This window comes from Triticum aestivum, chromosome 1A (assembly GCF_018294505.1).
Source record: "Triticum aestivum cultivar Chinese Spring chromosome 1A, IWGSC CS RefSeq v2.1, whole genome shotgun sequence".
Taxonomy (NCBI): domain Eukaryota; kingdom Viridiplantae; phylum Streptophyta; class Magnoliopsida; order Poales; family Poaceae; genus Triticum; species Triticum aestivum.
In genome coordinates, this window is record NC_057794.1 from 465,815,312 (window position 1) to 465,828,176 (window position 12,865).

Consider the following 12,865-nt stretch of genomic DNA (forward strand, 5'->3'; position numbering starts at 1 on the left):
AAGCAAAGAATAACACACTTATTTATATGGAAGATTGGTTTATGGGAGTTGTTTAATCCTAAAAAAGAATGACAAAAAATAAATATTATATTATACAACCATACCTAACATGAACAAGTTACAAATAATTATTGTCACACTCTTTTCTTATATGTGGCAGTTAGAATATATTGATAAAGTGCACATAAATAACACAAAGTTGCACTCTCTCTTATTGTGCAAAACAAACATAAAATAGTGGAACTTTATAATAATTATGATTTAAGCAGATTAGCTAAAAATAAATTTCATTTTAGGTCCCTAACACAAATTAAGTAGTCACATGATTACAAAAAGCAGTCTCCGCCTAAACAGAGAAAATACAACGGTCAAACATTGACTAAGCAAAATGAAGCATTAGCACACGAGAGAAAAATTAGAAGATCTTTTTGCACCAAGTCACTTTTTTACTAGCAAACAGAGACATATAAAAATACTAACCAAAAAGGGAATTTTATTTCAAATATAAATTTCAATGTAAGGAAGATGATCATGAAAGTGGTGTTACTTGAAAAAAATGGAAAATAAAAATAAAACAAAATTTATTCGAAGGAAGAATGAATTAAGGGCATTGGTATTACCCTAAAAAAGAAAGAATTTAAAAATGGCCAAAAAATTGCAAACAAAATCAATAGAAATTGTGTTGATCTGCAATATGCAAAAACAATCATATAATAGGATAACTTGCACGCATATATGTCGTGCCATACGTAGTGCTCAAACCACAAAATAACATGATTAGTCGTCTCACGACACGTCGAAACTGAATTGCATTCCGTATCATAGTGTCGCTCCCTCATTTTTCTCTCTCTTTCACTCGTGCATGCGCACACGCACTTATAGACATGCACGCACGCATGCGGCATGCGGACAGACACAGGCACAAATGTACTAGTGACAGCAACACTAGACAACACATTTAGCGCGCGCGTGAACACACGCACACAACATATACACATCCGTGCACGCATGCACACAGCACACAAAATGGTACGTACACACACCCGCACGTTTGCATGCCTCCGCTGATTAATCATTTTCTAGGGGCACTCCGCTAATTAATCTCTTTTTTTCCGATATAGAGCCTTTGTACGTGGAGTAGCTTCGGCCCAGTATTGCTAGCCTAGCCAGTTACATGGACAGTGGGCTGTTCCAGGCCATAGTAAAAATTGACTGAAACAGAATACATTTTCAGGTGACCGATGAATAGCAAAAGCAATGAAAGTTTGGGAATAGACGACACAATCCTGACCTTCCTATTATCTCATATACATATATAACATATACACGAGATGTACAGGGAAACAAACGCAATTACAATCCTTCTTCATAATGGCCTGATTACGCTAATTGCGACAGGCCCAAAGTATGGGAAGGGATAACAGAATATCCTTGATCGCTGCTCCGGCCGCCCGGCCTATAAAACGTGGCCCTCGCCCCCTCGCTACCAAAGCCAAGAATTCCCACATTTCCCCTGAGAAAGAGAAGCAAATCGGCAGAGAGCGAAGCAAACCAGCCGGCGGTTCCTGGCCCCTCGCGATGGCCGGCAAAGCTAGGGTGCTCATGTGCGCGGCGCTCGTCGTCCTCCTGCTCCTTGTCGAGGTGATCACCTGATCCATGGCGCTAGCCTCTTCCACAGTACATGCATGCTATATATGGTTGCCTAGCTAAACTCTGAGCCTGTTCATTTTCCTCTTCCGCAGACCACCGCTCCCACTGGACAAGCTCACGCCGTCGGTAAGCACACTCGCATGCATGGGGTTCATCTGCTAGTCCGGCCGAGTTGATCGATCGGCAGATATATCTACGCTTCTAACTCTTACAACTATTTGCAGATTGCGGCAGCGCGTGCTCGTACCGGTGCAGCAAGTCGAGCCGGCCGAATCTGTGCAACAGGGCGTGCAACACGTGCTGCCGGCGATGCGACTGCGTGCCGCCCGGCACCGCCGGCAACGAGGGCGTCTGCCCCTGCTACGCCAACATGACCACGCACAACGGCCGCCACAAGTGCCCGTGATCCAACCGGCATCTCATCTCCACGGTCGATCGCGACAATAAATATCACATCAAGCTAGCTACGATCAATGACTACTAGCAGACTACCAGAGGCACGATCGATATGATATCATGTACTCAAACTAGCGCTTGCTACCTATATATGTACCTTGTGCTCATCCATAATATTCGTGATCGATCCATCGTATAATCATATGTTCGCTATCTTATTCTCACCCATTCGCAAAGGCCGTGAATTGCTCTACGTACTAAAAAAAGTGGTGCGTATGTTCGTGTTTGCATGTGTGTATGCGCTACATGTGCTCAAGCGTATTTTTTTCGATAAAGGGCGATTTTATTATCTCAAATGTAGCATCAAGCAGATACAAAGCATTATGAGTAACACCCGGCCTCTGCATAACTAGGATGCACACAGCCCAATATGAAGGTCTGACAAAAAATTGATGAAAAAACCGAGAAATCGGCAACAGTAGAGCCCTATAGACCGACACTATGCCTATGTCGAAGGAGGTGGTGGATCGATCCGAAGGTTATGTTGCCACCCATGTTGGGAAAAAACCTCCATAGCCACCTGCTCCAATCGCATACAGACCGCCTTGAACAGCGGTTGGTCCTCCGGTCGTTGTAACATAGACCACATACGTAGCAATTGTGTACAGCGGAAAATAACCTGTAGAGGAGAAGCATTTCTTCCATTAAAAACAAAATCATTTCTACATAGCCAAAGCAACCAAATTAAGGCATACGCTCCCACCCTTATTAGCGTTTTGAACCTATTTGAAATACCGTCCAGCCAATGACCAAAAATATTGGCAACATTTATGGGCGGATACAAATTTGACGCTATTTGGATGACTGACCACGTAAAACGCGCAAACTTGCATTGGAAAAGGAGGTGTTTGATTGTCTCATCATGAGTACAAAAACAACACTTCTTACTCCCTTGCCAATTGCGTCGTGCGAGATTGTCTTTGGTTAACACAACCCCCCTACGAAGATACCACATGAAAATTTTCACTTTTAATGGAATCTTAGACTTCCAAATTTTCTTGTTATTACTCACTGGTACCTCAGAATATGTGAGCGCACGATACATAGAGTCTACAGTGAAAGACCCTGATGTAGTAAGGTTCCAGCGAAACACATCCCGGCCTTGTGTCAGGTTAATCGAATCCAGTCGGGATAAAAGATTATGCCATGACACAAGTCGGGGGCCAATCAAATCCCGCCTGAACGAAATATTCGGCGGGAATGAACCGAGCACTTGCGCAATAGTATTATTCTTATCACGAACAATGTTGTATAAGCCTGGATATTGTTCTCGGAGACTAGCATTGCCTAGCCAGATGTCTTCCCAAAAACGAATCTCCGACCCATCCTTTATCGTGAAAGACCCAAAGCGAAAGAGATGTTTCTTTGCCGCCATTAGGCCAGCCCAAAGTGCGAATCGCCAGGTTTCCAAAATGCCTGGGACACCGACTTTTGACCTAGATACTTGTTGCGCAGCATGGTTTGCCAAACACCATCCTCAGTAAGAAGTTTGAACAACCATTTACTGAGTAGGGCCTCATTTTTGACCTGCAAGTCATGAATTCTGAGCCCTCCTTGGTCTTTCGGCCTACAAACCACGCTCCATTTGGCCAGCCTGTATTTTTTCTTTTCACCGTCTCCTTGCCAAAAGAATCTGGATCTAAAATAATCCAATCTTTTTAGGACCCCTTTTGGGAGTTGGAAGAAAGAAAGCATATAGAGAACCATATTTGTGAGGACAGAGTTAATCAAAACCAACCGTCCTCCAACTGAGAGTAGTTTTCCTTTCCAACTACTCAACCGTTTCTCTAGACGCTCCTCTACATGCTTCCACTCCGCAATGGTGAGGCGTCGATAATGAATCGGTATTCCCAGATATTTAATCGGGAATTGACCATGTGCGCAACCAAATAGGTCAGCATAATCGGCCGCCGCCTCAACGGCTTCTCCAAAGCAGAACAATTCGCTTTTATGGAAGTTTATTTTGAGACCCGACATTTGTTCAAACGCTGAAAGCAAGAGTTTCAGGTTTCGAGCCTTGTCCAGATCATGTTCCATAAAAAGAATTGTGTCATCGGCGTATTGTAAAATAGAGAGGCCACCATCCACAAGGTGTGGCACTACTCCTGCAATCTGGCCGTTCTGCTTGGCGCGCTCAATCAGAATCGCCAACATGTCAGCGACAATGTTAAATAACATTGGGGACATAGAGAAACCTTGCCGTAGTCCTTTTTTTGTCTGAAAGTAATGACCTACATCATCATTGACTTTGATGGCCACACTACCTCCAGTTACAAAATTATGGATCCACTGGCGCCATTTATCGGAGAAACCTTTCATCCTTAGGGTCTGTTGAAGGAAAGACCACTTGACCTTGTCATATGCCTTTTCAAAGTCAATTTTGAATATCACTATATATGATCTACAGTTTGTCTACAAATATATAATGCAGCAATAAGAAATAAAAAAAAATAGACCATAAACAAAGTGGACGTCAGTTTAGATGTGACATAACTATGTCATAATGTCACATCTAGATGTGTCGTAGACAGACCCAATGACTACCCCTCTTTCATAATATACTATGTTATTACATCAAATATGCACGTCAAATCAAATGTTGTTTTGGTGGTGGTCTTTGTTTTCGATAAATCTGCATGGAGATTCCTGCTAGGTGGCAAAGTACCAATATAGCTATGGCACGACGATACATGAACTTGTTGTCGTGCGTACGTGTACGCGCGCGGCGTTTCTGGCGACAAATTACGCGGCGGGCATGCACGGCCTACGAGGACGATGGCAGAAGCTTTTGCTCGTAGGCGGCCAAACACGGGCACCTTGTATCTTTGCTGCACGTGATAGAAAATGGCAGCACTGGCTACTGGAGCAGGGGAGCTAGCTACAGTTGCACACGGGTGCATGAACAGTCTTGGCAAAATGCCAAATTCACGCTGCATGCAAACAGGACGTTTGGCGCCTTCAAATGGGTTTACTAGGCAGAGCATTTCATGGAACTCATCATACTGTTGTGCATGCCAATGCCCATAGAAAGAATCATGCTCAACTTTGGGTAAGCTGTAAAAAGAAGAAAAAATATACTTTTCGTCTCTCAACTCTTCACCGAGTTTAGTTTTTGTCCCTCAACTCTAAAACCGGACAAAGTGCACCCCAAACTCTCGAAACCGGTCATTTTTCGTCCCTGCGACTGAGTCTACCCGGTTTTGACCACGTGTGAACAGTACATCTGATGAACAGTAAATTCGAAAAAATAGCAAAAAAATCAAAAAAATCTGAAATTTTATGACATTGAATATACTCAGGTGTGCCACGTGCGTGCAAATTTTCGTCACGTTTGGAAGTTCAAGGAGCTCGCAGCAAAAAAAATAAAAGTAAATCTACTCTGAAGTGAACAGTAAATTCAAAAAAAAAATCTGAATTTTTTTGGTATCGAAGATGCTCGGGTGTGTAAGGTACGTACATATTTTCATGGTCAAATGACATACGAGAAGGTCGTGCCAATAAAAACAAAATAGCATACGTGTGTGTGCCGCTACGGTGGTTTCCAAACCCTCGGATCTTATTTTTCCACAAAAATTTGCACGCAACTTGCCCACCCGAGCACCTTCGATGCCAAAAAAATTCAAATTTTTTTTGACTTGTTTTCTAATTGTTTTGAATTTACTGTTCAGTTTAGAGTAGATTTACTTTGCTTTTTTTGCTGCGAGCTCCTCGAACTTCCAAACATGACAAAAATTTGCACGCACGTGGCGTACCTGAGTATCTTCGATGTCATAAAATTTCAGATTTTTTGATTGTTTTTGCTTATTTATTTGAATTTACTGTTCATCAGATGTACTGTTCACACGTGGTCAAAACCGGGTTGACTTAGTCGCAGGGACGAAAAATGACCGGTTTCGAGAGTTCGGGGTGCACTCTGTCCAGTTTTAGAGTTGAGGGACGAAAACTAAATTCAGCGAAAAGTTGAGGGACTAAAAGTATACTTTTCTCAAAAAAGAAACACTGGTGCACCTACAGTGCAGGTGCTTAGCCCGGGCCGCTAGGGATTAAATCCCGACCGTTTTGATGGTTTTTCCTGCGTTGATGGCTATTTTGCAAGCATCGACGCACAAGGTGGGCGCTTCACAAACACGTACAAAATGCAGCCGCCAGCGCCAGCCGCTTCTGTATGTTGATATGCTCAGCGCCCAAGCGTTGGAGAATGGAGATGGCCTTAGGGCCAGTTCTTTTGAGTTGTGCTATGGAAATAAGCTCATGTGGAAATAAGCTCAAGATAAGCTGCTGTAGAAATAAGCTCCAGATAATAAGCTAGCTAGTTCTTTTCAGTGCCAGTTTTTTCAGCTTCTGTGTGATATGATCAATGAAAAGTCTGTAATACCCTTGGACTATACTGTTGTTTAGATCAAACGATATTGCGCTATATTTTTTTTTATCATTGTTGCCCATATGAACATAAATTTGACTGTAAAACACCACAACATGTTATAATCAAACATAAGGAAGATCATTTTGTCGCATACGAATGCCATACATGCATCACTGTCTCATGTAGTATGAGTTCTTGAGAATAAGTATTGAATAAAAAAGATCTGTAAATTATTACATGGTTATCCCAACAAAAGCATACACCCTAGAGCTAACCATCAAGCGAAAACACTTGTAGCAATCGCATCACGGATGGAACCCATAGTACCATCATCAATGGGTGCATGGTGATGAGAAAGGCTCTCTTCATGAGCATAAGATCCACTCTCAACCATGTCAAAATGTTGATCACTTAGTTTGCTCTCACGAATGAAGTTATGAAGACACGCGCATGCAGTAATGATCTTTGTTTGCGTAGCAGGTTTGTACCCTGTGATGCCGAGGAGGATTCTCCGTTTCATCTTTAGAACACCGAATGATCGTTCGATGACGTTCCGTAGTGATGAATGTATATGATTGAAGGTCTCATATCTTCCTCGCGGCGGTACTTGTTGGAAATCTGGTACATGGTAGCGTTGTCCTTTGTATGGTGCTAGATATCCAACTCTGTTTGGATATCCAGAGTCAACAAGATAATATTTTCCTGCATTGATAATAGAGATGACCAAAACTAATTAGTTCACGCAAAACATTAGAGGAGAAGAATGCATGTACATACCGTCCGGAGGGTGTGGAAAATAGGAATATTCAGCTTGTGCATCATTGAGTACACGTGTGTCATGAACAGATCCAGGCCATCCAGCAACAACAAATGTAAATCTCATATCAATGAAAGTTCTAAGACCCACATTATCCCATTGTGCTTTCATCTATTTTTCATCATGTCAATAAAAAAGAATTGGAAGAATTAATAACAATATCTAGAATGCTTTTATGGTAGCAGTAGCTCGTTTAGATCAACATGAAATCATCATACTTCAGCAGTAGTACAATCAAGATGAAATCATCATCCTTCAGCAGTAGCTTACAACTAATATACATGATTTTTTTTGCAAAAAAATCACAGGAGCTGCTCACCTTGGTGGCTCACGGCCAGGAGGAGGGCAGGGGGAAAGGGGGTCACCGACTGCCGGAGATGGGCGCCGTTTGCCGGAGAGGGGCCCTGGGCAGACCTGTCCAGGTGCTGCTCCTGGACAAAGGGGACGGAGGGGATGCGGCTGAGGGAGGGGTCGCGCCCGTGGGAGTTGGGGGGGGGGGTGGAAGATGCAGCCCTATCCACATGCCATCTCGCTGGCCTCGTCGTGGTCCAGAGGATTAGAGGACCGGCGGCGACGGCGGCGGCGGTGACTGGAGGAACCCTAGGCGGAGCGGAGAACAGAGCAGGAGGAGTTGAGCGGGGGGGGGGGATCGAGCGCTGCTGTCTTTTGCGACCGGTAGTTCTGTGCGGGACTGGGGGTGGCAATATTGATGTAATAAGATCAAACTAGAGGGGCACGTCCCTATCACTACTAAGAAAAGGCCTACTAATGGCGCACCGCTGGTGCGCCATTAGTATCACGCCACTAGTATTTCTTACTAATGGCGCACCACCGGTGCGTCATTAATATCTGGTATACTAATGGCGCACCAAGCAGTGCGCCATTAGTATAGAACACCATGCGCCATTAGTATGCCTCCCAGGGGGCCATATTTAACCATGTGCTTTGGCATGCTAATGGCACACTGTTGGGTGATGCGCCATTAGTGTGATTATAACAGTGCGCCATTAGTGTCTTGTGTGATGCGCCACTAGTATGAATATTAGGGATTTTTTTTCATTTCTGATATTTTCACAGGTTAAAAAATATTAGAGATAACATACAACACAGATCTGCTTAGTTTACATACAGGGGGCCATATGTAACGATGTTACCTGCGTTCACCAGATCATATCCAACACACAAGTTTCATCATATATACATACATAGCCAACACATAGTTCCATCGTTACATATTACAAAAGTTTCACAATGTTCATTCAACACCGTTATCCATCAATTCACAAAAGTTTCACATTGATACAAAATAAAAACACAAATGGAAAAGAAGCACTCCATCCATGCAAGCTTCCGTGAATTAAATCAAATCTGCAAAATGATAAACAAGAAGTTAGAAGAAGAAGAAGAAGAAGAGAAGAAGAAGAAGAAGAAGAAGACTAGAAGAAGAATAAGAAGAAGAATAAGAAGAATAAGAAGAAGACTATAAGCTTATTATGTAAACTTGATCATTTTGTGCTAACATAAGTAATTTTGGAGCTAACCTATAGGAAACTAAGCATATAAGCTCTAAGTTAGCATATTAGAGCCAACTTAGGTAAAATGAAGCTAACATATGTCATTTTGGATAAGAAGAAGAATAAGAAGAAGACTATAAGCTTATTATGTAAACTTGATCATTTTGTGCTAACATAAGTAATTTTGGAGCTAACCTATAGGAAACTAAGCATATTAGAGATAAATAGGTAACTAAGTATATATATATATATATATCATTTTGGAGATCTGACATACCTGACATAGTTCAGTTCTCATTGTTCTTCTCCTCCTTCCTCAGCCTGATGCGCCAAGAGCGGCGAGGCGGTGGAGGCAGCTGTGGGATGTAGTCTTCTGCCACAATTGGCGTGGTCATGTCGCCCAGCTGTGGGATCGCCGGCGCCACCACCGGTGCGTGGTAATTGTCAGGAACCACCACCATCGCGAGGCCACCCTCAGCCACCACCATCTCTTGCCCATGGTCAGCCACCACCATCTCTTGCCCATGGTCAGTCACCACCATCTCTTGCACCTGGTCAGCCACCACCATCTCTTGCCCATGGTCAGCCACCACCATCTCTTGCACCTGGTCAGCCACCACCATCTCTTGCCCTTGGTCAGCCACCACCAGCGCTAGGTCATCCTCAGCCTGATGCCCATCGTTATCCTGCAGCTCCTCATCCCCACTCTGCTCCTCTTCTCCCCCACTCCAGTCCGGATCATCCTTCTTATTATCTTCGCTGCTGCCAGAATCGCTGCTGCTTTCGCTAAGGCCAGAATCGCTGTTGCTTTTGCTACAGCCATAATCACTGCTGCTTTGGCTATAGCCAGTGTCGCTGCTGCTGCTCCCATTGCATGTCCAAATGCAACAATGACCATTAACAATCGATGTGAGACAAAGCCAAATGTAGAGGAATAAGAAGAGGCAAAACGCACTGGCATCTTCGTCTTTAGCGTAGCGCATGCGACATGTAGTCTTGTTGAAAACCTTCACAATGAGCATTGTGGCGTCATCGTCGTACCTCAAGAGAAGAAAGTACCCGGTCCGCAGGTCGTAGGCACTGTAAAACTTCTCCCAGCCATGGCACAGGTACATGTGGCCCTCCTCGATCACCAACTCCATGTCCCACAGCCCGCGAACCCCGCTGCCAGCCTGTCAGAGCTTCACATTATCTGGCGGATCTTCACCCAGCATCTTCATAAAAGCGTCAGGCAGCCTCTGCAATTTGGGACAAGGAGTGATGTAGCAAACAATAGAGTTATCATAATGAGATGGGTGAAGGGGAGATCTCTCGTTTTATATACCTGCCTCGTGGCTGATACTGAAGAAGAAAGTATGATAGTGAAGAACTCGAAAGCATCCAACTCGTACTCCGGTGAGGCAGAGCGGCGGTGGCTGCTTCCCCCCATCTCTGATAGGCAGCAGAAGAGATCAATTAGTACCCTTACAACATTATAGCAGCATAAATTTTGAGCAGAAGATAATCAACATTAGTCGCAAGTACCCCATATGTCCTATTTTTAGCAAAGTCATGCTAAAATTCACGGAAAATTTCAGCATGACCTTTGCTGAAAATAGGACATATGGAGTACCCGAATTTGCCGGAACGGAAGTTAATCGACATTCCGGCAAACTCACGGGCCTCTCTGGGTACCTGCAAAATCATTATCCCCGCATAATGAAGTCGCCAATGGGTCATTCAGAAGATCACAAGTAGCATCATCATAAGTACAACATCATGACAAGTACAACAATAGCAGCAGTGAATACAGGCATAACAGGAGCAACGGCAGTTAAGAAAAAGTTGCCGAAGCTTGTAAAACTATACTATCCTAGAACAAATAAGCTGGCAGTAGGTCCATTGGGACTCGTTTAAATGCAGAAAGTGTTGTTTTGGGTTCAGTTTACATTTCAGGTCAAGACTTTTTCCATGTCTCCCTCCTCTTGCTCTTTTGCTTTTCCCAGAGAATTATTGGTACCAAGTACTACTACTACACTTTTTTACTTTCACCGATTTAACACTTGTCTCTCTGTTTATTAAAGCTGTTGTTTATGTGTAAACTACCTCTGTTTCTAGGCAACAAGAGTTATCATCAATGCTTTTGAGTTTATTAAGTACCTTCAGTTCTGAGCTTTAAATGTCAAAAGAGCTTCACAGAATCTTGAATCCTCCAAATCACTCTTAACAGTTCTGCATTGCACAAAGGCAGCAATGAGCCAATGATATCAGTAGCAATAATAGGTGCTTACATTCTCATAACGTCAGTATTAGTTAACCAAAATTGAACCTACAGAGTTCTAGTACAGTGAGTAACTCCTAATTCTTTTAATAGAAGCACAATTAACAACAGAACTAAGGAGTCTAGGACAATGCCACCAGATAGAATTTGAAGGAAAAACGTTCTTCCAGAACCTTCAAGCCACAATCATACATAGAGTGGCTGATCATATAAGCTATATTTAAATAAACATCAACTAAACTTGATGACAAGAAAAACTACAATCACATTGATACACACAGATCAATTCTTAAACTATTTCTAACCAGATTTATAAGTACTCATGGACACCAGTTGCATCAGCGGCACAACACTAGATTACACCACCTAAACCAGCCAAACAATCAAGCTAGAAATAGTTGGCTGAACCATGGCTAACCAAACTCCAACCTACAAAGTTAATATGCACTGAAAGACTTTTGCATCCTTTTTTAGGGTGACTTCTACATCCTTGTAAACAGCACAACACAATTGAAAAAAATTTGTAGAGCATCCTGTTACAAACTTGTTCTGATCCTGCAAAGAACAGACTTGGGCGGGCGCGGCTGGTCGCCGGAGGGGTCAGGGAAGGGTGGAGAGGGAGGAAGGAGGAAGGGGGAGAGGGAGGAAGGAGGAAGGAGGAGAGGTACCTGGGCGAGCGCGGCCAGTCGCCGGAGGGGTCGGGGTCGGGGTCGGCGGCGGCGTCGAAGGGATGGCTCGAGGGCGTCCACGCTCGTTCGGGTCCTCGTAGTCGAAGAGGAATACGGCGGCGGTCCTCCTGGGCGCCTTGGTTAGTCGTGGGGAGGCCGGCGGCCGCGGTCGTCGTCCTGCACCCCGTGCCCGGACTGAGGTAGAGGCGGCGCAGGGCAGGGGCCGACGCGGGGGGCGCGGGGTTTCTAGGGTTTCGAGGGGGGAGGCGGGGCTCGGGGGGAGGCGGCGCTCGAGGGGGAGGAAGGGGAGAGGGAGGCGGCGGGGGCGCGTGGGCGGCTGCGGCGCAGTGGGTCGGGGCAGCGGCGGCGGCGACGCGGTGGAGGGAGAGGGACGAATCGAAGTAGCCTGGCGAGAGGGAGGGGGGAAGGTGCGGCGGTTTTTTTTCATAGCAATGGCGCACCAGCGGGACAGTGCGCCATAAGTATTCTTTTTTTAGATAGCAATGGCGCACCAGCCACCTGTGCGCCATAAGTAAGATTTTTTTTTAAAAATGAATATGAATATGAATATGAAACAGTAATATTTTTTTATAAAAACAGTAATAATTGTTGTTTAACAACAATTGTAGTCTACACTTTTTTTTATTATTTTTTTGAATATGAAATAGTAATATTTTTTAATAAAAACAGTAATAATTTTTTAAAAAATATCATCAAATTTGTTATTTAAAAAATCATCGACGGCGGCGGTGGAGCGGGGGAGGGTGCGGGGGGTGCTCGTCGGCGGCGGTGGAGCGGGGGAGGGTGCGGGGGGTGCTCGTCGGCGGCGGTGGAGCGGGGGCGGGTGCGGGGGGTGCTCGTCAGCGGCGATGGAGCGGGGGAGGATGCGGGGGGTGCTCGTCGGCGGGGGTGGAGCGGGGGCGGGTGCGGGGGGTGCTCGTCGGCGGCGGTGGAGCGGGGGAGGGTGCGGGGGTGCTCATCGGCGGCGGTGGAGCGGGGGCGGATGCGGGGGGTGCTCGTCGGCGGCGGTGGAGCGGGGGAGGGTGCAGAGGGTGCTCGTCGGCGGCGGTGGAGCGGGGGCGGATGCGGGGGGTGCTCGTCGGCGGCGGTGGAGAAATGAAGGCTACAATTTAAAAA

At 45.0% G+C, this 12,865-nt stretch overlaps 1 protein-coding gene across 1 annotated transcript; it reads left to right on the forward strand.

Moving 5' to 3' along the window:
- The first annotated feature begins 1,494 nt into the window (after positions 1-1,494).
- Positions 1,495-2,248, forward strand: LOC123148837 (cypmaclein). The gene is made up of 3 exons (XM_044568382.1): positions 1,495-1,641; positions 1,743-1,776; positions 1,875-2,248. The coding sequence occupies exons 1-3, from the start codon at positions 1,579-1,581 to the stop codon at positions 2,054-2,056; spliced, it is 279 nt and encodes a 92-aa protein (XP_044424317.1). The 5' UTR covers positions 1,495-1,578; the 3' UTR covers positions 2,057-2,248.
- Positions 2,249-12,865: the final 10,617 nt, after the last annotated feature.

Excerpts from the sequence above, each read along its gene's own strand:
- LOC123148837 (XM_044568382.1), top strand. The coding sequence starts at position 1,579 with ATGGCCGGCAAAGCTAGGGTGCTCATGTGCGCGGCGCTCGTCGTCCTC. Across the intron at positions 1,642-1,742 it reads TCCTCCTGCTCCTTGTCGAG|ACCACCGCTCCCACTGGACA; the intron begins GTGATCACCTGA and ends CCTCTTCCGCAG. Across the intron at positions 1,777-1,874 it reads TGGACAAGCTCACGCCGTCG|ATTGCGGCAGCGCGTGCTCG; the intron begins GTAAGCACACTC and ends AACTATTTGCAG.